General features: G+C 44.5%; 1 protein-coding gene across 1 annotated transcript in view; it reads right to left on the bottom strand.

Annotated features, from left to right (window-relative positions):
* The window catches only part of LOC144822714 (voltage-gated delayed rectifier potassium channel KCNH8-like), a 1606123-nt gene that overhangs the window by 533162 nt on the left and 1046818 nt on the right, over positions 1-26143 (bottom strand). Inside the window, exon 7 of the mRNA XM_078680531.1 lies at positions 3309-3516. Within this exon, the coding sequence (XP_078536657.1) occupies positions 3309-3516 (208 nt within the window). The remainder of the gene's footprint in view (positions 1-3308; positions 3517-26143) is intronic.

The raw sequence follows: 26143 nt of genomic DNA on the forward strand, positions 1-26143 counted from the left end.
ATCAGACTGGAAGAAGTTATATCAGCCATTGCCCGTCTGAAGCTGGGCAAATCACCCGGCCCGATGGCTACACGGCCGCCTTCTATAAGCAGTTCTGCTCAACACTCACTCCCTTGCTCACCCGGCTTTTTAACTTTTTTGCAGCTCCCGGGGTGATTCCCTCTTTTATGTTGGAGACGGCGATAGCTGTTATTCCTAAATCGGGGAAAGACAAGACGGAATGTGGGTAATATCAACACATTTCACTTCTGAACATCGACCTGAAGCTATACACGAGTATCATGGCAGGCCGGCTCCCCCTCTACATGCCGGGTCTGGTGGACCCGATCAGACTGGATTTATTCCGCATAGACAGACGAGTGACAACACAAAACGTATCACACACCTCATAGAAAAGGCCTCCCGCTTTACCGGTAATTATATGCTTCTCATCATAGACGCAGAGAATGCCTTCGATTGGGTCCACTGGCCCTACCTCGAACAGGGCCTGAGCTGGGTTGGTGTAGGGGAGAAGATGCGGACCCACATTTTCAATTGCTACCGATCTCCCACAGCCACCGTCCGGATCAATGGGCACACGTCCACCTCATTCCCCATTAGCAGGGGCATGAGGCAGGTGTGCCCCTTGTCACCCTTGCTCTTCGCTTTGGAGCCCATGGCACAGAGGGTCAGGGAAGATCCCCAGATCACTGGCATCTGTTTCGGGGGTGATGTCCACATGATAAGTCTCTATGCAGAAGATGTTCTAGTCACCCTAGAGGCCCATGGGGTAGCCTTAGGCGTATTTTTAGAGGAGCTGGATGTCTTTGCAAACGCCTCCGGGTTCAAAGTGAATCTGACGAAATCTACTGCGTTAAACCTCTCTCTGTCACGTCAGGAGCAGGCAAACCTTCAAGCCCGAGCATCCCCTGAGATGGACAGACGAGGTCGTTCCTTACTTAGGTATCCTAATTGGCTCTGACTCGACCAGCAATGAGGGCGGCTACTACTCTTGCCTCAACACTCACATACGTAACGAGCTGCGGAGATGGAAACACTATCATATTTTGTGGCTGGGCCACATTGCGGCTATCAAAATTATGATACTGCCCAAAATCCTGTACCTATTCCCAATGCTCCGCTTATCACCACCGACATAAGTTCCGAGTGGAACTCTCTCAATTTATCTGGCAAGGGCGCAAACCGAGAATAAAAAAAAGGCTAGTTAGTTTTCTCCCTCCACACGAAGGAGGCCTTGGGGTCCTAGACCTTACGCTCTTCAATAACAACGCACAGTTGGAGGGGGGCATGAGAAGAAAATTGTGCTCATGAAACACAAAGTAAAGGGGCCAGCAGCCGTGGAAGGTTACAAATAACAACATGGCCATCATAAAGAGGGACTAGCAGCTTATAAACCAATCAGAAGGCAGCATTTAGAAAGGACAAAGACACAAGCCAATGAAAAAGTGGGCGGGCTGCCCCCACATAGTCAACTACCACAGATCAACCCCAGAGCAGTGCTTGCGCGCTGGCTCAGGGCTCAACCTAATAAAACACTGCCATTTGGAATCAGTCAAAAAGGATTACAAAGAGGATTGAAGGAGATGGGGAGGGAAATTAAAACAAGTACTGGCAATACTAATGTGGCTGGCTTGCCTGAAATGCTACAGCAGACACATGATGGTAAAATAATTCAATGTATCACAAACTGCGATCCAAAAATGCAGCCAATTTAGCTGCATCCTAATGGGATCAATTAAGCAATGAACAAACCAACGATTTGCTGGGGTTTGATACTATGAGACTCATTACCATGCTAGCAGACATCTAGAGTTTTCTGTAGCTAGACACTAATAATTAAAAAAAGGAGGCAACACGGATGCCCGAATCAAAAAAGTAAGCGAAAAGAAAGATAAATTAATAAACAAAGGTGAAGAAGATGTAGAAAATGTTTAAACGGTTGAGAATGAACGGAAGAAGCCAAAGTGGGTACCCCCAAGTGGTTATCCCCATCAGAACAAAAAACAGGAAAAATAAAGGTAGCAAAATGAAAAAAACAGCAATAAGGATATAGAGGAGCAGGAAAACTAAACAAACAAAGCACCGGATTAAGAATAAAAATAAACATATCAGGAAGACAAGAAATTCGAAATCAAAATAAAAGTGAAATGTGAAAAGGAGTAACACTTGGGATGCAGTAGTAGAAATTTAAAGATAAAAATTTGAATAAACGCGGTATATTCGACAGACACATATTCTGCTCTGAATTGGGGTGGTGTTAGAGTGATGCAGAAAGGAGTAAAGTTTGTGTGAAGAACAGTTTGGAGAACCGTACAATTAACAGAAATAAATATTGCAAGAATAGATAGGTCTTCTACAGTTAGGGAATATCCCATGACAGCAAGAGACAAAACAGAAAACTGAAATGCACGGGGGGCAATAGGGATGGTTTGCACCCTTTGTGTCTCTCATATAATGCAGAGAAATCTTGTTCCTTCTTCCTCCTGTAGTGAGTCCCCACACTGAATAGAAGCTGGAACAGACTCACAATGACAGTCGAAGCAGGAGTTGTGAATGCCAGTGTACAAGGTTCTTGCAGCTGCTACTGGCTCAAAACAGCCTCTAGCAGTGGAAGGTGAAATTCCCCCGGGGTAAAGTGCAGGCAATATGAGTCTTGTAACTCTCAGCTAAGGGTGTGGCTACCTTCTTTGCTCTTCCTGTGGTGGCTGTCCATTATTAGCAGCTGCACTGTCACGCATGCGCAACACCTCACATTGGGAACCTCACTGTCCTGCATTGTACAAGGGAGCCACCAGACAACCATTAGCAAGCCCTATAGTATTAATAACCTAGAAAGGTGGCAGTACTATGTATACAAATGCTCTTCACCATCCTTTGGGGTCATTCCCTTTATTTCATCAGCCTAACATCAGGTGTAGGCCACACTCCTCCAATCACTAACAATATAATTAAACAGCACCTCCGATGGCTCCTAGGTGAATCTTTTCCCTTCCATCAAAGTTTGTTTTTTTAGTACATGTGAGTTGGTTTTGCACAGGTGTTGCATAGGTAGTAGCTCATTTTTTGCTATAAAATGTTAGAGTTGAATAATGTTTTGTCTCCTATATTTAGAACATGATTAGTAAACTGTCAGGCTTGTATTTGTTACTTCCCTATGGACCATCACCACAGAATGATTGTTTACGTTTGGCAATTGGAAAACAATTTAACTCAATGGACTTATTTTATCTAAACCAAGTATGAAATTGTACTAACAACGTAAACAAGTTAGCGATGCAACAATCACATAATACTGAAGTACCACTCACCAATCTCCCAAGTATGCATGTCATTGACCTCAATTTCCTTTTGGCCAATGAAGTACCAGATACAGGCCATCCAGTGAGCGAGCAGGGCGAACATGGACATTAGCAGTGTGAGGACCACAGCGCTGTACTGTGAATAGCGGTCCAGCTTCTGCAGCAGACGGAGCAACCTCAGTAAGCGCACGGTCTTCAGCAGGTGAACGCCGAAATACTACAAAAATACAAAATAAAGACATTAGCCAATAGGTAAACTTTCACTCTTTAGTAAATAACTAGGATCCAGCATAGAGAAGCCCCTCTTCTTTCTTTATTGATACATTCATAGACACAGAAGACATACTGTCTGCCTTTGGTGGTTAATAGTAGTAAAACCAAGGATTATGTTTCCATGCCACTTCCAGGAGTAGCAGTGTATCGTCCTGGCTTCACTTTATTATGAGAAAGGAGATTTCACTCTTCAGGGACAGCGGGAGTGATAGTGCTGCTAAAGAAAGAGGTGAGAAGCCTGCTCCTTCGTCACGCTACTGGCAACGGAGGAGGGAGAAAGACTATTTAATTGAAATAAAACTAGGGGAAATCAGAGAATCACGTTTCACAGCATCGGAAATTCATACATTGTATCATGAACATCTGGGACAGACCTACGTAACCATTCATAAATAGCAGTAAAATGAAGGTTCATTTATCTTATGTTTTCACCAAGCACCAACTGCCATGAAATGCTGGAGTGAGTCAACGAGAACACTCGAACAGGTCATGCCACCAAAGTCGGACCAAAAGCAAAAATGAAGCAGGGATGGCAAAAGGAGAAAGGAAAAAAATATGGACATGGGAAAATGCACACTTGAGATGGTGGAAGAGCGTCGCATCGAATATTGCATGTTCTCCTAGTAATGGAAACATTTTGCCTACTCGGCATCAAAAATATAAATCAGTTATGCCCTGCAAGTAAATTGGTTAAACACATCAACAAATAAATAGAACACCTAAACGAAGGCAACCGGATTGATTGAGGGAAGGCCATTGTTTTATTTCCTGGAAATGCTCCGATTACTTACCGGTAATCTTCATTACTCTGAATCCTAGTCTTACTCACCACAGTAACAGTGAGCATGCTGCTCCTACAGTAACTCCAAGTAAAAAAGATACATACTAGTCTCCGTATCCCTCCAATATGGCCCCCAGTGGCAACAACAAATCATATAAAAGGACACAAAAGTCCCAACACGACCTGAATAACAAACCCGTAGACATGAAGCTATCATAGAGGGCCGAGAGGGAAGGGAAACTTTACTGTGGCGAGGAAGACTAGGACTCGGAGTAATGAAGATTACCTGTAAGTAACCGGGGCATTACCTCCTTGTCCGTCTTCCTCGCCACAGTAATTAAAAGTGAGTCGATACCAAAGCAACAACAGCTTCATGTAAGGAACAACACTCACACAAGGAAGGAAGAAGAAAAACATACTTTAATTGACAATAATGGAAAGAGACACACATCTCAAGAAACCACAGGGGAAACATCCTTACAACGCAACTTTTACCACGCAGTGCCTTTACGACACAACTTTTACAACGCAAACCATTACAACGCATTGCGCTGGGGGGCGCTCTAGGATAGGGAATAAGTTTAATTTACTATCCAACACCTTCCCTAGTGTCCACGGGGACTGGAGTTGGAATAGTAAATTAAACTATTCACTATCCAGCACCCCAAAGCGCTATGCGTTGTAAAGGTTTTCGTTGTAAAAACCGCGTTGTAAAGGCATGCGTGGTAAAAGCATGCGTTGTAATGTCAAACATCCAACCACAGATTCCAGGACCGAAGATGCAAAGGCCACAGAAGCGCCGCCCCCAACCTCAAGCCGGTAATGAGACATGAAGGTATGAGGCGAAGACCAAGTGGCCACCCTGCAAATATCTTCCATGGAAACACCTTTAAAGGCGGCCCAAGAAACAGCAACAGTAGAACGCTCCCTAATAGGATGAGAGGGAACCACAGATTGAGTATCATAAGCCAAAAGAATAGCCTCCTTAATCCACCTACTGAGAGTCGAAAGAGACGGCTTCTGTCCCTGTCTAGCCAGACCAAAAGTCACAAATAAGTTGTCCACCCTACAAAAGGAAGTGGTGCAAGCCAAATAAATGACCAAGGCACACCTAACATCCAAAAGATGCAACAGAGATTCCTCCGTCGACGAAGGAACAGGAAAGAAGACAGGGAGGAATACTTCAGCAGTACGATGAAAGAAAGAGGCCACCTTAGTGACGAAAGTAGGATGAGCACGTAAGACCACCCTATCATCCAGAATCCGCAAATAGGGAGCAGATCAAAGGAAAGCACCCAACTCCCCAACACGCCTGGCAGAAGCAATGGCTACCAGAAACACCACCTTGAGAGTCGAAATTTTAATTTCACCGGCTCCAAAGGCTCAAAGGGAACCGACTGCAATGCCCTCAACACCAACAGAAGGTCCCTTGGGGGAGGAGACAGCATCGGGCGGGGACGTTGAAAGGCAATAGATCCAAAAAGACGAGCCATCAACGGATCCACAGACACAAAAGGGGACCCATGAAAAGCCCACTGTGCACAGAGGGTAGAAAGGGCTAAACCTTAATCAAAACCCTTCTTTAAAAAATTCAGCACATGAGCAGGATCCAAAGATTCAACAGACCAACCATGGCGAAGACACCAACCAGCAAAGTTGTCCCAATGTTTAGTGTATGACTTCAAAGTCGAGGGATGCCTGGACTGTTGAAAAAGACCAGCAACCTCCACAGAACAACCACTAAGGATCAGGGATTCCCTCTCAAGAGCCAAGCCTGAAGACCCATGGACCGGTACACCAGAAGAGGAATTAGAGGGCCCATCAAAGGAAACGGATCGCACAGCAACGTCAAACCCGGATGCACCGCCAACTCCAACAAGAGAGGAAACCACGGGTGACGGCACCAACCCTGGACCACCAGAAGAACAAAAGCCCCCTCCCTCTTTATCTTCAGCAAAACCCCCAGAATTAGGGGAACCGGTGGAAAAGCATACAAAAGGCCCCTCAGCCAAAGGAAGGACATCGCATCCACCTTCAATGCGTCCAGACACGGCATAATCATGCAGAAACAACGGGTCTTGCCATTGCTTGGAGACGCAAATAAGTCCATCACCGGAAACCCAAACCTCTTCTGCAATGTCTAGAACATCAACTGGGTCAGAGACAAAGACCCCATGGAGGGAAAGACCCGGCTTAGACAGCCCACCATGATATTCTCCCGACCTGGGAGATAAACCGCCGACAGGGACTACAGATTTGATGCCGCCCAAGAACAAATCAGACGACTGAGGCAACTGAGGGAACGAACTCTGCAACCCCCCTGGTGATTGATGTAAGACATGACCGCCTGGTTGTCTGTCCGGACCTGAACATGGTGACCCACCAGCAGGGCAGAGAAAGCCAAGAGACCCAACTGAACAGCCTTCAGTTCTCTGTAATTCGAGAAACAGGACATCAGATCCTGCGACCATTCGCCCTGCACTGAGGCATCACCCAGAGTAGCCCACCAGCCCAACCCGCTGGCATCCGTCGTGACCACACGAGAAGGAACAATCAGAAACGGACGACCCCGGGACAGATGAACGTCATCCAACCACCAACTCAGATCCTCCCTCACCTGGGCCGACATAGGAACCCCTTGACTGAAATCCTGACCACAGGGGCGCCAATGAGACAAAATGTGGTTCACAATGGGATATAAGTGAAGACGAGCCCACGGAATCACCAACTAGGAGGCGGACATTAGACCCTGGACCACATTCTCACAGTAGGACAAGTCACTGATAACAGGGACCGCATTGCAGACACCAGAGTCAATTTCCATGCAGGAGAACACCAACCCCTACTGAGTCTTGAAGTGAGCCCCAATGTACGTCAGATCCTGAGAAGGAATCAGGCAGGACTTCATTCAATTCACAAGAAAGCTGTGACCCTCCAGGACCCGGCAAACCTCCAGGACATGGAGCTCCGCCTTTGAAAGGGAAGAAGCAGAAATCAACAAATCATCCAGGTATGGAAAAATCTTAATACCACTCCCATGTAAATAACCCATCAGAGGGGACAGAACCTTAGTAAAAACCCGTGGGGAAGAACACAGGCCAAAGGGCAATAACTGGAATTGAAAATGTTGACCCAGAACACAGAATCTGAGAAACTTCTGAGAGTTCTGATGTACCGGTACATAGAGATAAGCATCCTGTAGGTCGATGGAGGCCAGAAAATCCCCGACTGATCGAGGGAGGATCACCTGTAAGGAAACCATCTTGAACTTCAGGGGAGGAATGAACCAATTCAACCATTTTAGATCTAAGACAGGTCTGAGGTCCCCGGTGCCCTTCTCCACCAGGAACAGAGTAGAGTACAGTCCCTGCTGATTCACGGGTACCGGAATCACAGTGACCTTTGCCATCAGACAACAGATGCTGTCCAACAGAGCCATTATACTCAGAGAGTCCCTGGGGCAAGGAGTGACCCGAAAACAGTCTGGGGGAGTCTGGCCGAATCCAAGGGAAAAACCGCCCGACTCCACTTGAATAACCCATTAATCCGAAACAGTATGCTCCCAGGCGTCCAGAAAGAGAGACAGCCGACTCCCTACAGGACCGACTCCCGGAGCAATCCAGTCATGACCCGGAGGGGGCAGAAGAGGAAGAAGATTTGTGAGGGAACCGGGACTTGCCAAAGGAAGGAGAACCCTTGCCAAGCCCCCTTCCACGAAAGGGCTGATGTGCCCCTTCCTTGACAAGTAGGACCAATGGCCCGTTGAGCCCTAAAAAAGCGGTAACGCCCAGCCCCCTCCGGAGCCAGCAGTTTCCGATCCTCTGCCAACTTTTTGACCATATCCTCCAAGGGGGCACTAAACAACTTCACACCAGAAAAAGGAATCTTCATGAGCAAAGCTTTCTGCGCAGAATCAGCTTTCCAAGACCGGATCCACAACTGGCGGCGAGCAGCCACAGAAGAGCCCGCAGTAGAAGCCGCTGCCCCCAAAGATTCAAAGGAGATGTCAGAAAGCAGACAAACCTGCTGTTCCATCAGAGCGAGTGTGGGAGAAATGTCCTTGCCCTGGTCTAACAACTCAGCCAAGGATTGAAAGTCTTTGAGCAAAGATTGGATGGCATAGGAGAAATAGTCAGCAGCCCTAATGGAAAAATTGGCAGCGGAAAAAGTGTGTTTCATCGCAGGATCCACTTTTCTATCAAGTGGATCAGCCGGGGAAGCATCCTCTAAAATAATAGTCCCTTGAGACGACATGCCAGCCATCAAGGAATCCTCCTTTACAGAGGCAGGAAATTTAATGGCAAAGTCCTGCAAGGGATATCGATTGGCCAGAAACTGGGTAAAGTTACTCTTTCTATTCAGCCTCCAACACCCTTATAACAGATGAGTGGAGAGGTAATGACTCTGGTTCGTCCCTTTGATACTGCGCAAAGAAAACAGCATCCTCCACATTCACCTCGGACTCGGGAAACATCAGGTTGGATCGAAAGTGTTGAAGAACATCCCTAAGATCCGATCCCTGCACAAAACAAACTTTAAGGTCCACATCTTCCTCCCCCTCCGATTCATGGGAAGGACCAGGATCACATCTGGCCTTCTTGGGAGGAGGAACAGAGTCCTTGTCAATTAAGGCAGCCACCACCGCAGCATTAATCATCTGCTGTACCAACACAAGTGAAGGTACTGCATCCTGAGCACCAGAAGAACCCTCCTTGGTGGCAGAAACGACTTCAGCATCAGCCTCCATCATTGTCAAACACAAAATGACCAGCAATACCCCTACGGCAAGCAGGACTGCTAAAAAAGTGTACCATCTTCATGGAAACCAAGAGAAAATTGTAGCAGGCCTGCAACGGCATGCCCAATCAATGATGTCACAACACAAGCCCCAGAAGAAGCGCAGCACACCATGCGCCGACCTTCAGAGAAGATGGCATTAAGCCCTCTTGTGACCGGGAGGCTGGAAGAAGCAAGATACGCCGAGGCCGCTAAAGCAGGACTTGGTAGTACCCTGGAACACAGGCACTCGGAAGGAAGGGAACCAGTACGTGCCTTAACCGCACCACCGGAAGGTAAGAACTCAATAATATACGCTGAGTCCGCTAAACAGACTTGGAGTATAACCAAAGGAAAAACGCAAGCGGGAGGGAGGCAACACGCGACAGAGCCAGCTCCCCCGGTATCATAAAAATAAAGAAACATGTCGAGTCTGCTAAGGCAGGAGTCGAACATGCTAAATGCTAAAGAGATGCCGAGTCTGCTAAAGCAGGACTCGGCATCCCCAACAATAACATAACAATAACATAGGCACAGCGAATCCCTGCCTCCACTAGAGCAGGACAGGAGAGAATGCCCAATTGCCAAACAAGGGAGAGGTAAATACAAATAAAACACATGAAACAGTGCCACCCCCTTAGAACAGGGCCCTAAAGCAGGACTGCCGCCCCCAACTTACCTGAACAAACAGGAACATGAACAGCACTCGGAGTAGTGCAGAAAGAAACAAAAAAACAGGTCGTGATGGGACTTTTGTCTCCTTTAATATGATTGGTTGTTGCCACTAGGGGCCATATTGGAGGGATAAGGAGACTAATATGTCTATTTTTTACTTGGAATTTCTGTAGGAGCAGAATCTTCACTGTTAATTAATGTGGCAAGGAAGACAGACAAGGAGGTAATGGGAGGGATTTGAATGTTCTGTACTGGGATTTGGCTGAGGGGGTCTGTGCAGTGGACACACACACCCTCGGTTTCCTATAGCCTATCCAGAGACTGTTACTTAGACAAACACACGTAGCCACTTTGAGACTCGGACACCAAGCAGGCTTTTGGGCATTCTGCAATGAAGATGTAACAGTCAGTTTAAGTCTTACTTGGACAGATGTACACGATAAAGGAGTTGTAATTGAGCCCACACAGTTGTACTTAAAGATCCGGAGGATTCAGACCCTTAACACTGCGCGTGGAACAGAAGGCGCTACCTGGAGACAGGTGAGGCTTATGTGTCAGTCCTGAGGCCGCCGTCAGAGATGTTTGGTTCTTGAAGTATTCTCTCGTTTTTTAATACTTCCGTTTCATCCTTTGAAGGCTAAAGGCAGGGATTCCCTTTTGACCGTTGAGGGACATTTCCATTTTGAAAAAGAGGCCACTTTGGGAATACGTTTTAATTTTGATTCACAGTGTACCTAACTGTCCATATCAAGGGATAGAAATTACATCACACAAAGGTAATCCACGTAAAGAAGAACCTATTATTTTAACGTTCGGAAAAAAAGTAATTCAACTCCAAGAACATATCCTTACACAGTGAAAAGAAAACAACTATAATGATATGTTTCATGATGTATGTAATTTCCATCCGCTGATTACATATTTATGTATGTGCTGATATGCAAGGACTTGCTCATGCTGACAAAGCACAGTGTCATTTTAAATAGAGTATCCGGAGGTTAGTCTTCATGCAGTACTTGTCCCCTAACGTGAATTCCTGGAGAGACAGTTGTGTCTAACACCCGTGGGGGACAGGCTGTTTCTGTAGGCAGTGCCAAAGGTGGGAACAAACACTCCTAAAACAACTTGGCTTGGCGGTTCGCGCTGAGGACGAGACTCCGGCTTTTTTTGGACAGAAGTAAAACACATATATAGACACTCTTAAGGTTTACTTTAGAGAAAGAGGTCCACTAATAGACTGAGAAGTAGTATAATTTAGATGGGAAATACATTTTAAGTGTAGTTTTAATACATTTTACGAAGTTGCGCCGTGACATAGCCATGCTGGCATCGCACATGCCATGTGACACGAAAACAAATGGACTTGATAGGTTAAACACCTTTCTATCATGTATACATGAATGCACCACCCCTTTCCTCCATGTTTTAGGAGTGGCTGTGAGTTTTCACAGTTTCCTATAGGCAGTCACCATTTTGTATTTTCACTTGGTGTTTCACTATGTTTTGTTCCACCAGTTGAAGATGGCATCTGCTGCAGAAGATCATGGCGAACAGGAAGTCTGCTTCACTGGAAGAAGAGGTTCCAAAAACCCCCCACCAAAAAAAGAAACCATTGTTTGGCAGTGTTTTCCATTTGTCGCGTGGAAGTGAAATTAAACACTTTTGTGGTACTTCCAGTATGAATAAACATTTGCGCACTATTCATGGAAACCATTTAGCAAGAGCCGCAATGGAAAGGTTGAAGAGCCAGGAAGGAAGTTCTGCTGGTGTAGAAAGAGAAGCAAGCACGTCATATGCGTTGCGAGAAATAACAGGCATTTCCAAATACCATACCGGAATTTGCTAAAGTTGGCATTTTTTGCCCTAGGGCAGAGCAATCCTTAGTGTAGATGAACAAGCTGTGCCACTCTTGTTCAGATTTTTAATGCACACAATGGTTACTTTTTAAAAGTAGTAGAGAGCTTTCTGTTTTGTGTGCTTGTTGTTCTGAAGAACGTTACTGTTTTTTCTAAAGAAACAAAAACCACAAAATTGTAAAAAAAAATACCCCAAAATCATTCCAATCAAATAAATGTATATGTTAAATGTATGTTTGTAACAGTGTGAGTGTCTTGTTATGTCTATTAGTATGTTACTAAGTGTTTAAATGAGTATATGATTGTGTAAGTGATTCAATGTGTGAACGAGTGCATGTACAAGTGGCTGTATGGGTGAGTGAGTACATCTGAAAATGGTTGTATAGGTGAGTGACTGGATGTGTGAATGAGCATTTGGGTAAGTGACTGTGTATGTGTGAGTAGCTGCATAGTTGAGAAAGTGGGTGTGTGAGTAGTTGTATGGGTGAGTGAAAGGGTGCATGACTCCCAGTATGGGTGGATGAATGGGTGTGTTAGTGACTGTATGAGTGAGTGAGTGCATGTATAAATGCCTGTATCAGCGAGGGAGTGTATCTGTGAATAGTTGCAAAGGTAAGTAAGTGGGTGTGAGTGGCTATATGGGTGAGTGACTGTGTGTGTGAGTGGCTGTTTTAGCGAGTATGTTTGTGTGTGACTACCTGAATGAGGAAGTGAAGGCTGTATCAGTAGCTATATGGGTGAGTTAGAGGGTAGATGAATGCTTGTATGGGTTAATGAGTGTGTGGTGTGTGTGTATGGGTGTGTGAAAGTGTGTATCAGTGTTTTCCTATATGGTTTAGAGAGTGGCTGCATGAATGGCTATGTGGGTGAGTGCAGTGTTGCATGAGTGCCTATATGGGTGAGAGGGCGATTTGTCGGTAGCTGTTTGGATGAGTGAGTGGGTGTGTGAGTGGTGTATGAGTGAGTGACAGGGTGCATGAGTGATTGTATGGATGAGTGCCTGGGTCCATAACTGACTGAATGAGTTAGTGAGTGTGTGAGTAACTCTATGGGTGAGTGAGTAGCTGGGTGAGTAGCTGTATGGGTGAGTGATTGGCCATATAACTGCTATATGGAAGAGTGAGAGGGTGCATGAGTGCCTGTATGGATGAGTGAGTGGGTGTTTAGTGGCTGTATGGGTAAGTCGGTGTGTTAGTGATTCTATGAGTGAGTGATAGGTTGCATTTGTGGGTGTATGGATATAGAATGGGTGCATGAGTGGCTGTATGAGTGAATGAGAGCTGTATGAGTAGCTATATAGATGACTGAGAGGGTGGATGACTGCCTGCATGGGTGAGTGTGTGACTAACTGAATGGGTGCAACTGACTATATGAGTAGGTGAGAGGCTGTATGGGTAGCTATATGGGTACACAAGAGGCTGCCTGAGCTGCTGAATGGATGAGTAAGTCGGTGTGTTAGTGGTAGCATGAGTGAGTGACAGATTGCATGAGTGAATGTATGGATAATGAGTGGGTGGATGTGTGGCTGCATGAGTGAGTGAGAGGCTGTATGAGTGGCTATATGCATAAGTGAGAGAGTGGATAAGTGAGTGTATTGGTGAACGAGTGAGTGTGTGAGTAACTCAATGGGTGAGAGAGTGGCTGTGTGACTGACTGCAATTGATTGGCTGAGAAACAGACTATATGGGTGAGTGAGAGGGTGTACAAGTGTTTCTATGGGTGAGTTAGTGGTTGTTGAGTACCTGTATGAGTGAGTGGGTGGGTGAGTGGTTTTAAGAGTGAATGACAGGTTGCATTAGGACTGCATTGGTGAGTGGGTGCATGACTGGCTGTATGAGTGATTGAGAGAGTGTGTGAGTATTTCTATGGATGAGTGAGTGGCTATGTGAGTGGGTGTATGCACACATGAGTGGCTAAGTGACTGCTATATGGATGAGTGAGAGGATGCATGAGTGCCTGTATGGGTGAGGGAGTGGGTGTTGAGTGGCTGTATGGGTGAGTAAGTGGGTGTGTCAGTGGTTGTATGAGTAAGTGACAGGTTGTATCAGTGGGTGTTTGGATAAAGAGTGGATGCATGCGTGCCGATATGAGTGAGTGAGAGGGTGTATTAGTGGTTGCAAGAGTAACAAACATGGTGTATGAATGGATGCATGGGTGACTAAGTATGTAGCAGAGTGCATGTATCAGTGAGTGACTGCATCTGTCAGTGGCTCTATAGGAGAGTGAGTGGATGTGTGAGTGGTGTGTGGGCGAGTGAATGTGTGTGAGTGCCTGTATGGGTGAGTAACTGTGTGTGATTCCTTTATGAGTGAGGGAAAGGGTGCATGAGTGCCTACATGAGTGAGTAAGAGGAAGACAAATTCAAAGGTTAAATTATAGTTTTGGTGTCAATTGAAGGGTACTGTGATTCCATTGTGTCTATTGTGACATTGTGTTCCATTGCAGCCTTTTGCTAGAGAGTGTTGTATATACTTGATGTATTAACTTGTTTGTTGAAGATGAAAGGAATGTTGAATTTAGGAGAACTTTTTCAAAACATCATCCCTGATGGGCAGAATGATGTTTAAAACATTGATGATCTACGTACAAGAAACACTGTATAGCTATAGTAGTATATGTTCTTCTAGAAATTGATACTTGTCCAGCTTTGAAGTTTTAAATTTCAGTTTCCAGTTTGGATCCATCTGCTCTGCATCACTATAACATTAAGAAAATATATTTGCCACTTCTTTGTATATGCAATGTAGACATAACATCTGATTTACAATTTGGGCAGGGCATATTTTGGTTTGCATTTTAAATCAATCTCTCGAAAGTCACACTTTTGCAATCTGGTAGTGTTAAGTAGAGACATTTTTCTGTATTTATTTGAGTAGTCGATCTAAATGAGCAATTTTTACAGTCATGGTACCATTTGTAACTCAGTCCAAATAAATCATCAATATGTACTTCTTTTTCTTCTCATGGTACTCCAAGCATGGCCATTATAAATTCTTATGCGTCTTGTCGAGCATTGAGAGTAAATACAGTGTCTGATTCTTATTAAAAGTTAAGGCACATTTTGCCGATGATCAAGATGGTGCTGGACATCTCAAAAAAATTTATGAACTGGCTACACATACTACCAGAAATTTTAATAGTGCAGAGTGTGCTCGATATTAAAAGTCATGGTGCATCCCTCGCGACTCTCCTATGGTCCTTCCTCGCTGCTCCCCCGCACCTTGACGCAAGTTTGACTACGGGGTCCCTCTACCCCTCCCTTCCCATGGGACATCCTTACACCTATAATAGGGAGTTCTGAAAAAAGCATTGGTAGAGTAGGACTAGAAGCCAGCCTACGCAAGTGGTTTTTTCTTTGTCTCTTTGAGACTAGATAGGAGCCCTCTCACTCACACCCTGATGAATACCATGGACCCTCCTGGCCATAGTGGCAGAAACATGTTGGCAACACACATGAAGATGGGGTACTAGACCCCCTAGTCTCCACCATTACTTTTAATATTGAGCACACTCTGCACTATTAAAATTTCACGCAGGACTGTGCATCAATTTCTAAACATTACTCACTCACTTTTTCAGCACGGGCCCCCACTTAGTTATAGAAGTGCCTCCCTGTCTCCAGGTGTAGGCCTGCCCTTCATCAAACATGGTTTTTAAAGGGCGAGGACAGCCGATGATGAAGCAATGCACCTGGTGGTGTGTGAGGCCAGTCCATACATTTTTTTGAGATGTCCAGCACCACCTTGATCATCAGCAAAATGTGCCTTAACTTTTAATAAGAATCAGACACTGACTCAGGGTAGCTTCTTGTTGTGTTACATATATTGGTTGGAGCCCAGCTTACCCTGTCTGCCCCGTAGCCACCTGTTCCCTCCCCTTTTGAACAAAAAGGGTTCCTGTGTATCTTTTTTGATCCTACAACATCTCCCTTATTATACAATTTTTCTTCAAGACACCTTCTAGCTTGTCCTGGTTTCCTTTCTTTTCTTGAACATCAGTTGACTCTTTTGTAAGCTTCTGTTTTGGACAAATTACTCGTTTCTCAATACATAGGGTTACAACCTAAATGAGGAGCATATAGACTTCTTAACCGATTGTACTCTCTTACAAAGCTTGCATTAGTACTAACTTTCCTATCCTCAAATTCAACTAAAAACTGGACAATGTTCTAACTCGGGATAATGGTACTTACGACATTCCTTCTTTAAATTCTGTGGGTCTTATTCATGAGCCCTTGCATCACTTTTACACCAACGGTGTGTCACTTTTTGTGATGCACCAGTGGCGTAAAAATTAGCCTTGTTACATCATATTTACAAAGTGACGCATCTAGGTAGATGCGTCACTTTGTAAACCCCAGTGCCACATTACATTATACCTGCGCAAGGTATAATGTATGCAGGGAGGCGTTCTATTGCAAGAAAGGGTCGTGGAAGTGACGCAGTGAAATCTATAGGATTTCACTGCCCCACTTCTAGGACGCAAATGCGTCAATATCTAACGCCTGCCTCATGGCTGGCGTAAGACTGACGCTGGCACATTTAACATGGGACTTGCCCATGTGTAATGACCCATTGCTGGAGTTGTGTCACTTTTGTGACACACTCCAGCAATGCGTATTTTTTGCACCTACAGATACGTGTGAAATACTGACCTATCTGTAACTCCTTGCGACATGATGCGTCATACTGTAAATATGATGCATCATTGGTGTCGCAAGGAGGGTGCAATGAAAAGTGACGGATCGCTGTTTTCTCGCAGCGATGCGTCACTTTTCATAAATCAGCCCCTGTACCAATATTAATAAAAGCTGCATCTATACTTAAACCTTGAGACTTGTGAATAGTTACAGCATATGCTAGAGATACTAGAAACTGTTAGCCCCGCACATATAAGCCCTTAACAAGCAAAAACAGTACAATACATCAGCCAATCTGCTTCACACAATCAATCCAATCAAATTTTATGGCTAAGCACTCAACCTCATTCCTATTTGGAAAATTAATAAAATCAATAATTTTGCCCATAGTACCATTTACACCCTTCTTCCAAATTTAAATTACGCCTCAAAATTACTCGACTGTTTTTGCATACATGTAAACACTTTTCTAATCATGCAGTCCTCAATAGAGACTTCTCCAAAGAATCCAATTTTGCTTGTAGTTTCTCAGTTAAATGTGTTAAATGTTAAATGTGTGGGACTTGTAAAGCGCACTGCTGCCCGTAAGCGTCCTGGCGCTGAAGACCGCTGGGGAACCCGTCCTGGCTTTCCCTGTGAGATGGTCCCTTCTGGGTATCTCCAAGGTGAAACCAGGCATCCCCGGATTCCGTGGGGGGCCGTTGTAGAGATGAGGCAAGCTTAATGCCCAGAGTTGCCAAGTGTGATCCCTGGTTAGAGTAGGCACCAAGGCGAGAATTATCGAGTCTGCTGACCCTGGTCCACGACCCTGCCGCGTCGGGAATTGAACCCTGGTCCCGGGCCGTTCTCTTCTTCCGGGTCTGCCGCCTCTAACCAGTGAGCCACACCACTCCACCAGTGTTGTTACTCCCTGCTGTTCCATTTTATTGATAGCTGTAATTTTCCAAAATATCTTCTTTCCCCAGCTTCAGTAATTCTTTGTTGAATTTGGAACACTCTTGAAGTGTAGTAATTAAGCAGACAATGTTTTTTTTTTCTCAATGAAATAAAACATTAGTTGTGCTGCTGCGTCGTCAGATCAAAATAGTTTCTCGATCAGTCAACTTTCCAAAGTACCTTCCCCTTCTTTGTCAGAACTCCTACTTTAATGTCCTTTAGAATATGTCCATATTCCACATTAGATACGTGATGCATATTCTTCACTAGCTCAGTGAAATCAAAGTTTAACCAAATATTTACATTGCCAATACCTCCCAAAGAATTTGTTTCATCATGCAGAAGTGTCTTGAAAACAGGCTGCCATTTCACAGGGGTGAGTTGCAGTAAGTCACCAAAGATAATTAAATGCTTTCCTCCAAAGAGCACATCATACTCTCTTTTTAAAATCTGCTAATTCTTAAGCGTACAAAGGCAAGCATTAAGTTCAAAACCATGATCACCTCATCGATGATCAAAAGCTTCAGTTCCTTCAATATTCTTGACACCTCATGACAAGCTTCATCAGATAACTTCTGGTATTTCAGCTTATTGTCATCTTCAACATGTAGCATAAGTAGTTGATGTAAAGTAATTCCTTTAATGTTGTGTGCAGCTAATCCAGTTGGTGCTGTAAGTACACACAAACATTTTTATTCTGTAGTGCTCTGTAGATAAGTGGTGAGTCAGTTAATTGAAAAGCATTTCCCAGTGCAGCTTGACAACTGATGTATAGTAGTATTGGCTTAAAAGAAGAGAATTCACATTATTTCTCCTCGTGCAGAAATCCATGCTCTATTTTATCTTTTACTTCAGTAAAAAAATCTTTCCGTTCACTGTTCAGTTGTGCTACTAAGTGTTCGAAATTCACACTTTCCTCTATTGCATGTTGCATTGTAGTATCCACCTCACTCATGGCAATGGCTGTTCAATTTTGAATAATTGGTAGTCCAAGTGAATCTTGACTCAGTGGTGCAGAACTTTGGCAGCTTTGTGAACTCTCCTTAGCTACTTCAGCAGCAATGGTTTCTTTCTATTCAATCTCATCTTTCAACATTTGCAAGTAGTTTTAAAAGACTGGACACGGAATGCTGTCTTTTACAGCATTGAAAGAGTCTTTCATAGCAGTCGTAACCTCGTCGTAGTTCTGATTCAGCACACTAAGGTTTGAACAGTTGCAAAAGTACCAAATAGAAAAACTCTCTTGTGTCTGCCATTTGGCAACTCAGTTTCCTTCAGTTAAATAGATTTCCTGTGCTATGCCTCACTAAACAACCGTCACAACTAACTACTGCATAATTTCCTTTGTTTATGTTTTCTGTCACATTCCTTTTGTATCTGTAGTGTTGAAGTACTTCATAAAGGCATATGTCTTCTAGAGGTGGACGTCTTCTTGGATACTACGTATCCAACATATTTGTTTAAATAATGTCTATACTTTCCAAATCAAACTCTGCAAGGCACTGAATTTTTGGGAAATAATTTAACGCTCTATTATGTGTACTTGCTAGGCTTAGACTTACCCTAACAATTCCTCTTGACTTTGAGAATACACTGGCTGAGCTCAGATGATCACAGCACTCATGGGAGCCCACCTCTCTATGGGAAAGTATTTTCAGACTAAAGGTGTACAATTTCTTAGACAGACTCTTTTCTGCAGAAATCTCCTCCCACATTTCCTTCATCTCTGTCTTCCCAGATTTAGTAATGTATGAAGTGATGTACCGAGCAACAGTGATGGAGTTGTCTGCAACAAATTGTAGCTCGATATTTTCATTTCACATTTTTAGAATCACAGGGTTGTAGGCATTTATATATTTGGAGGCCTCTGTTCTTCTCAGGTTGTATGTGTTTTTTTGTGATTTCCATGTCAAAGTATGTCTGACGGCAGAAATAAATCTGTTCACTCTTCCTTGTGAAACCACAGGCTGTGTTAATCTAAATTGACATCTTGTGTATGACTTTCCTTTGCATCTGTATTTTTGACTACAGTACTTCCCACATCTATGAGTTTGAAACCATAGAACTTGTTTTCTCAAGCCTGTTTCACCACTGTCCCTTGGGATGGCACATGTGGCATACTATTGAATGAAAGACAAGACAGACTCATAACTGTCTGTTCCACATTTTGGTATATCCTTTATCCATAACAGCATGTGAATATGAGGAGCACCTCTTGCTTGGTACTCTTTTCGTCAAAAGAAATCAGTTCCTTCACCAAGTAGAGTATTTGTTTTGTTTCAGATGAAGACCTCATAGCTTGAAATCTGTGGTCGAAATATCTGCAAACATTAGCGGGATCCAAGGAGCAAAGTTCTCCAACTGTCTTCGTTGAGATGTTTTTAAAGTTAGAGTTTGCTTCTCTCAAAAATTCAAGCAGATCATCCCACGCGTGTGTATCATAAACCATGTAGGTGCACCTAGATTTCTCAATATACATTTCAGTTCTCCATGACGGTGATACCAATACTCGTTGGTGCCACGTTGGCACGCCATCAAATTAATCAAGATGTACTCAAAGTTTTCGTCTTTCCCATGAAGTTTGTCAATGAATTCCTTTGCAGAAAGATTTTGAAGATTAATTTCTGGTCTCAGTACATGGTCAACAGCATATGAAAGTCCAGACAAGTCACTCTCAAACAGAAGATGGAATATGTAGGAAATACTTATGGGAGTCCATAAAAGCATTTACATAAATAGTATCAGAATTTTTCAACTACATTTCAGATCCTATGATAGTACTTTCTCTAAAGTACACTGCTTTATGGTTTCAAACCACAGTGTATTTACAACCCTTCCGCCAAACACCTTTACCTCAGTTCTCAGAGCAAGACCTCAGACCTCCTGGTAAGGAACCTGCTCTCGCCCCAGCAGCTCCACTGTTGTGCCGCTGGCCCCGCCGCACCACCGCTCCTAGGTTCGAGTCTTCCCCTGTGATTGTGCCCATTCTGTTCCCTGTTCTTTTTTTGCTTTTTCTGGTAATCGATTGTGCTCGTTCTGTTCCCTTGCTTGTCTTTTGGTTTTCCTGCATTCTGCATTATTTTGCCTATCGCATTATGCCTGTTCTGTTCCCTGGCTTGTCTTTTGGTTTTCCTGTATCTAATTGTGCCCATTCTGTTTGCTTGTCTGTGTTTTGGTGCTCCTGCATTTTGTTGCCTATTATATTCATTCTGTGCCTGCTTGTCCCCTCAGTTCTGTCCTCCATGCCCGCTTGCCACCCTTTCCCGCTGCTGCTGCTTCTGTGCCTCCCACCTGCCGGTTCTCGCCTCCCAGCTGCGTTTTCCCTCCCCCTCCCCTATTTAATGGCCGCCACTTCGAGGGAATGTGAGCAAGCCCTCTGAACTCCTGGTCAGGAACCTGCTCTCTCCCCCAAAGCTCCACTGTTGTGCCGCTGCTCACAGGTTCGAGTCTTTCCCTGTGATTGTGCCGTTCTGTTCCCTGCTCGTTCTCTGGTTTTCCAGTATGATTGTGCCTGTTCTGTTCCCTTCTTGTCTTTTGATTTTCCTGCATTCTGCATTATTTTGCCTATTTTATTGTGCCCGTTATGTTCCCTTGCTTGTCTTTTGGTTATCCTCTATCTGATTGTGCCCGTTCTGTTCTCTTGTCTGTGTTTTGGTGCTCCTGCAGTTCTGTACTTTTTATGCCTATTGTATTCATTCTGTGCCTGCTTGTACCCTCAGTTCTGTCCTCTGTGCCCGCTTGTCACCCTTTCCCGCCGCTGCTGCCCCTGCGGCCCCTCCTCCCCGCCGGTTCCCGCTCCCGCCTGGCAGCTGCGTTTTCCATCCCCCCTTCCCTATTTAATGGCGGCCGCTTCTCTGTCCTTATGGTCTACAATGAATTTAACCGCGTACTCAATATGTATAAAATTGCGGTACTATACCCCATCTTTACAGACCGATTGACATTTTCTCCTAATATGATTGTAAAACAGCTCTGATGGAGGCTTCGTATAAATCCCTGGTTGGGAAATTATGTAACGCATTTAAGAGCATATACGATGCAAACCTGTGCATTTGAGTGCATTGTAAGCATATATGTCTATTGTCTTTATTCAGACTGTCACCGCATCAAGTCACGAGACTTTGAACTGGCCCGGTTCCTCAAAAGGAGTTTTGTTCACTATTGTTAACAGATAAAGTTTTAAAAGATTTGATGATGGAAGAGAAACTGATGAAATGTGAATACATCGTATTTTCTTTATGTCAATCATGTGCGTGGTGTGTGACACAGTATTTATGCAGGTACTGAGATTTCCTGGTCATGTGCTCAAGACCCAAGAAGGTCAAAACGCATCTGTTTCGCTTGCTTAAATAAATACAAAAAACTTTGAAACACAAGCTGTCGATGTGACTGAAAATTCTTTCACTTTGCCACTGGATTCAAGCAAGCCTGGCTGAAGACGGCTGTAATGCCAGAATCCCGTCCAGGGAAGGCATGGCTTGGCAGTTCGGGCTGGACTGTTCCCATGAGGCACAGGGTCAGACTGATTTGCATATGGCCATGTCTGTACTGGGGTGGCAGAGTGGGCTAAAGAACGGTGATGGATTAAACCCAGATCTGTTGACTGAGTGTGAGTGTTTGATTGGTTCAGATGCTCCGTCCATCATCACCCCCTTTTGTACTGAAAATTCTTTCCAGCACTTGGGAGATGAGTATTTTTGTAGTATTGAGAGGTGGCGACCTCCGAAGCAGCCCCAACTCGCGGGGCGAGACACCCTGTCCACGCGTCTCTGGGCACCGCGGGACATTGCAGGACCGGCCCTGGGGGGTTGTGGTCCCCAGGGCCATAAAGAGCTCCACGAGGGGGTCGTGCAGCCCCCTCCAACATGTAAATAGCCCCGGGGAGGTGGTGGTATTTACATATTCGATGCCTCTGGGAAGTTGTGGTCCCCGGGGCAGTGTGGGGGGGCTCGAGCCCCCCACACTAATTATTAGCTATAGCCCTGGGGAGTTGACAGTCCCCGGGGCTTTGGGGAGGCCCGCAAGGAGGCCCCCCCACCCTTATTTAAATAAAGCCCCAGGTAGGTGCAGGTACCCGGGCTGCTGGGGCCGCGTGCCCCGTGCATAAATTATAAAGGTGGTGGTCCTCGGGCAAGTGGGGGCCCCCGCACCATAATTTAGAATTGCCCCTGGGACCTGGCCCACCCGAGGGCTTTCTAACAAACAAAGCACGGGAGACCGCGTTTCATTCTTTAAAAATAATTTCAGCCAAATATGTGCACCCAGCACGAATTTGGCCAAAATTATAACAAGAAAATGATTTTTTGGGCCTGGGGGTCCTTCTGGGACCCCTGAGCAGGCCTAGGGGGTCAGGATGTTTCTACCCTGCCCCCTTTTCTTGGTTTTTACCTCTTGTTTTACCTTTTTCTTGTGACTCGGTTACCGAGTCACAAGATGGCTGCCAACATATTCAGGTTTAGAGTGTTGGCAGCCAATTAGAGTAAAGCTCGTGCCCGGGAGGGTTCGCGAATCCTCCTCGGTGCTCAGATATATACATTTTATTTTTTTATTTCTCAGCAACTACTAAACGGATTTACACCATTTTAAAAAAGCACGCTTTCTAGACCAAGACCTATCTTTTTGCCGTTCAGAAGTTCGAGCTGTAGCCTGTTGCAAAATTCCTATGGAAATTGACATAGAGAAAACGCGTTTTGGGACCCCCTTGTTTTCTCAGCCCCGTTTGACGAATCACCCCCAAACTTTCAAGACAGGAGCTTACCCGAGTCAACCATTAGTTTTGAAATTTTTGCGAAGATTCATCTAACGGCGCCAAAGATATTGGCAAATCAAACAATGCTTTTCCTATGGATAATAGGTCCTAACTATAATTACCTACTGGTGACGGCCAGCAGTTAATATATATATATCCAAGATTCCACCAAGCTTGTCGTACTGGCAGATCGGTTCACCTATACTCGGGATGGCATTCACGGAAATATAGGAGGATGAAGAGGCATTGAGCACTAGCAAAATCACATCCTCCTTATTTAGTGGAGAAGTGTGGCTCACTGGTTAGAGGAGGCAGACCTGGAAGCAGAGGTCAGCCCGGGACCAGGATTCAATTCCCGGCTCGGCGGGGTCTTGAGTCCTAAAATGTCCATGGACTCGACAATTCTCGCTCCGGTGCCTACTCGATTCATGGGTTCACACTCTGCGACTCTGGGCAATAGCTTGCTTAATCTCCACAACGGCCCCTCGCGGCGGGATGCCTGGCTTTCACCTTGCGGATACCCTGCCGGGGTTATCTCACAGGGGAATACCAGGACGTGTTCCCTAAGCAAGCGCATAGAAACCGCTCGGTGATTTGCGCTATATAAATTCCTGTACATTTTAATCTGTATTATTCAGTAAACACGTTGCAGCAACACTGCCTTTATCAATACCGATCTCAAAAATGGAAACAACCCCATCTAGGTCTCATGTTTGATTTAAAAATTCCACAAGTTGTCATTGGTGGAAAGAAATACAGCACGTAAGAGAGGACTAAAATGATCTTCGTCACAATACTGATTTTAGGCACCATAATAAATTCCAATTGTGAATGCATGTGTTGGTCAAAATTCACAGTAATACACAATCACAATATCCAAAGTCATTAAGCCATCAGGACGGGCACAACAACAGGTAAATGTTCTTATTCATCACACCCTTTGGCACTCATATAGTTCTATCCCAAAAATGACACCCTAAATGGGCTGCCACATGTCTCTGTAGGGGCCCCAAACTCCAACGTTGCCTCTCTCACTCCTGTCACAGCTATAATTATTCAAGTGTACATTCCATAAGTGTCAGTTTGTATGACAGTAAGTCTTTGCATTGCATAATGCCTGACACACCCTTAATCCTAAAATTGCCCTTAATATATATATACACACACACATGTATGTGTGTGTTTTCGTGTATATATTATACACTTAATACTTACCTTTAGTACTTACAAAATACTTACGTATACATGTCTAATTTTTACAACAAGTATGCCTTTACCATGCATGCTTTTACAACGAAATTCATTGTAAAGCCATCCATGGTAAAGGAACACTTGTGGTAAAAAACTTTGTGTAAAACATTTGTGATTAAGACATTTTCGTTGTATCGCCTTCATTGTAAAGGCATTCATTGTTAAGCCATCATTATAAATGATGGGCCTCATTTCTGAGAAGTGGCACATCGCTGTGTGATGAGACTGACAGATGGATGTTGAATGAAGACTTGAAATATGGATGATGAATTGAGTGTGGCTTTATGCATGATACACATAAAGAGGATGCTAGACTTGACAGCCTGTGGGTGATGTTCCACCAGACGTTTGACAATCCTCCTCCATTTTTTGCTGATCTTGTTTTTGTTGGCCGTAGGATTCTGTGCACTTTCCCATTGCTAACCAGTACTCAATTGCATGTGGTCTCTCGTCTAAACATGGTAAAAGTTGCTTACACCCAACAACTAAACCATTTTCCAGGCCTACACTTTCATTTTAAAAACAAATAAATCACCCCTAGTAGGCCCTAAGTAGCACATAGGGCAGGGTTCAGTGTTTTTGAAAAGGTTGAACATGGACTGTTGAAAACTCCTAAATGTGTTTTTCACTACTGCAAGACCTGCCTATCCCATAGGATAACATTGGGTCAACTTATTACATTCAATAAGTGATAACTTTAAATTGAGAGCAAGTAGGATCTTCAAGATTGGCAGTGGCGGCCGGCTCAGTTAAGTGTGGTCGGGTGGGGCGGGGCAGGGCGTGGCGGGGAAAGCCGAGGAACGACATTTCGGCGTCCGTTGGCGTCACGCGCTGCCTCACCGCACTTACCTGAGCCGGCTAACGCTGGAGTTTGATGTCTAAAGAATTGTAATTGGAATCACATTTTTTCTATACTCAATTATGATTTCTGCTGTATGGATTTCATTACTTTAGTCAACAAAACATGTACTAGGCACTTTAACCCTGCATTCCTGCCCTTTAAACATTGGTACAACCTGACAGTAAGTTGAGACATGTACCTCTACCGGGCTGGGGAGATAGTCTGTAGACATAAAGTTTTAATTGTTGGTCTGTTAAAGATTTGATTGTTTAAATGGTATAAGCACTGAGGAGCATATGTTTAACTGTTTGAATGGTCCTGATTTACTTACTTAATTACTAACTGTACTTTAAAGCCCTCTTTAATGGTAAAGTCAGATTTTAAGTCACAATTCTGAAAAGGCCACATTTAGAAATTCAGCATTTTCTAGTCCCAACCATTTAGTGTCCCAGCCAGTTCCTGGGTCACATGTCTAAGTGTAGCTGGCAGTTGGTCTTTGTGTATTGCTCCCAGAGAGTGAGACAAAGGGCAGTAGGTGTAGGCAGGATGGTCTGTCTCTGACTTGATAAGGGAGAGGAGCTGTTATCTATAACACTTGCACATCACAAAGGCTCCGCCTGGGCACACTCACAAAGGGTTTGACACTAATCTTTTGTGACTCCAAACAAGCTGGGGTCAGGGGAGGGAGACAAGAAATTCTAAACACCTCTGGGGTGGAAACCTCTAGAACCTTCTCCTACTTCACAGTTGGCACAAGGTATAAATAATGAACCCTCAGGCCCAACTCTTCTGTACACCTATGGACCTGTGGAAGACTCAGAAGGAGTGCTATGCTACTCTGCAAGAAGGCCTGTTGCCCTGCTGCCTGAGTAAAAGGACACTCAGAGTGACTGCAAGGGCTAGTTGGCTGGCATCCTGATCACAGCTTCAGGGAAAGAAAGGTCCAATCACCTTGAGTCCAGCACACAAACTCTGGCTGTTGTGAGTCTTGCTCCCCAAGTGATGGCACCCCAATCCTGGAACTTTGGAAGTAGGTTTGAAGGTGCTCTGCCAGCCCAGCTGTGGTC

This window comes from Lissotriton helveticus, chromosome 3_1 (genome assembly GCF_964261635.1).
Source record: "Lissotriton helveticus chromosome 3_1, aLisHel1.1, whole genome shotgun sequence".
In the NCBI taxonomy this organism is placed as follows: Eukaryota; Metazoa; Chordata; class Amphibia; order Caudata; family Salamandridae; genus Lissotriton; species Lissotriton helveticus.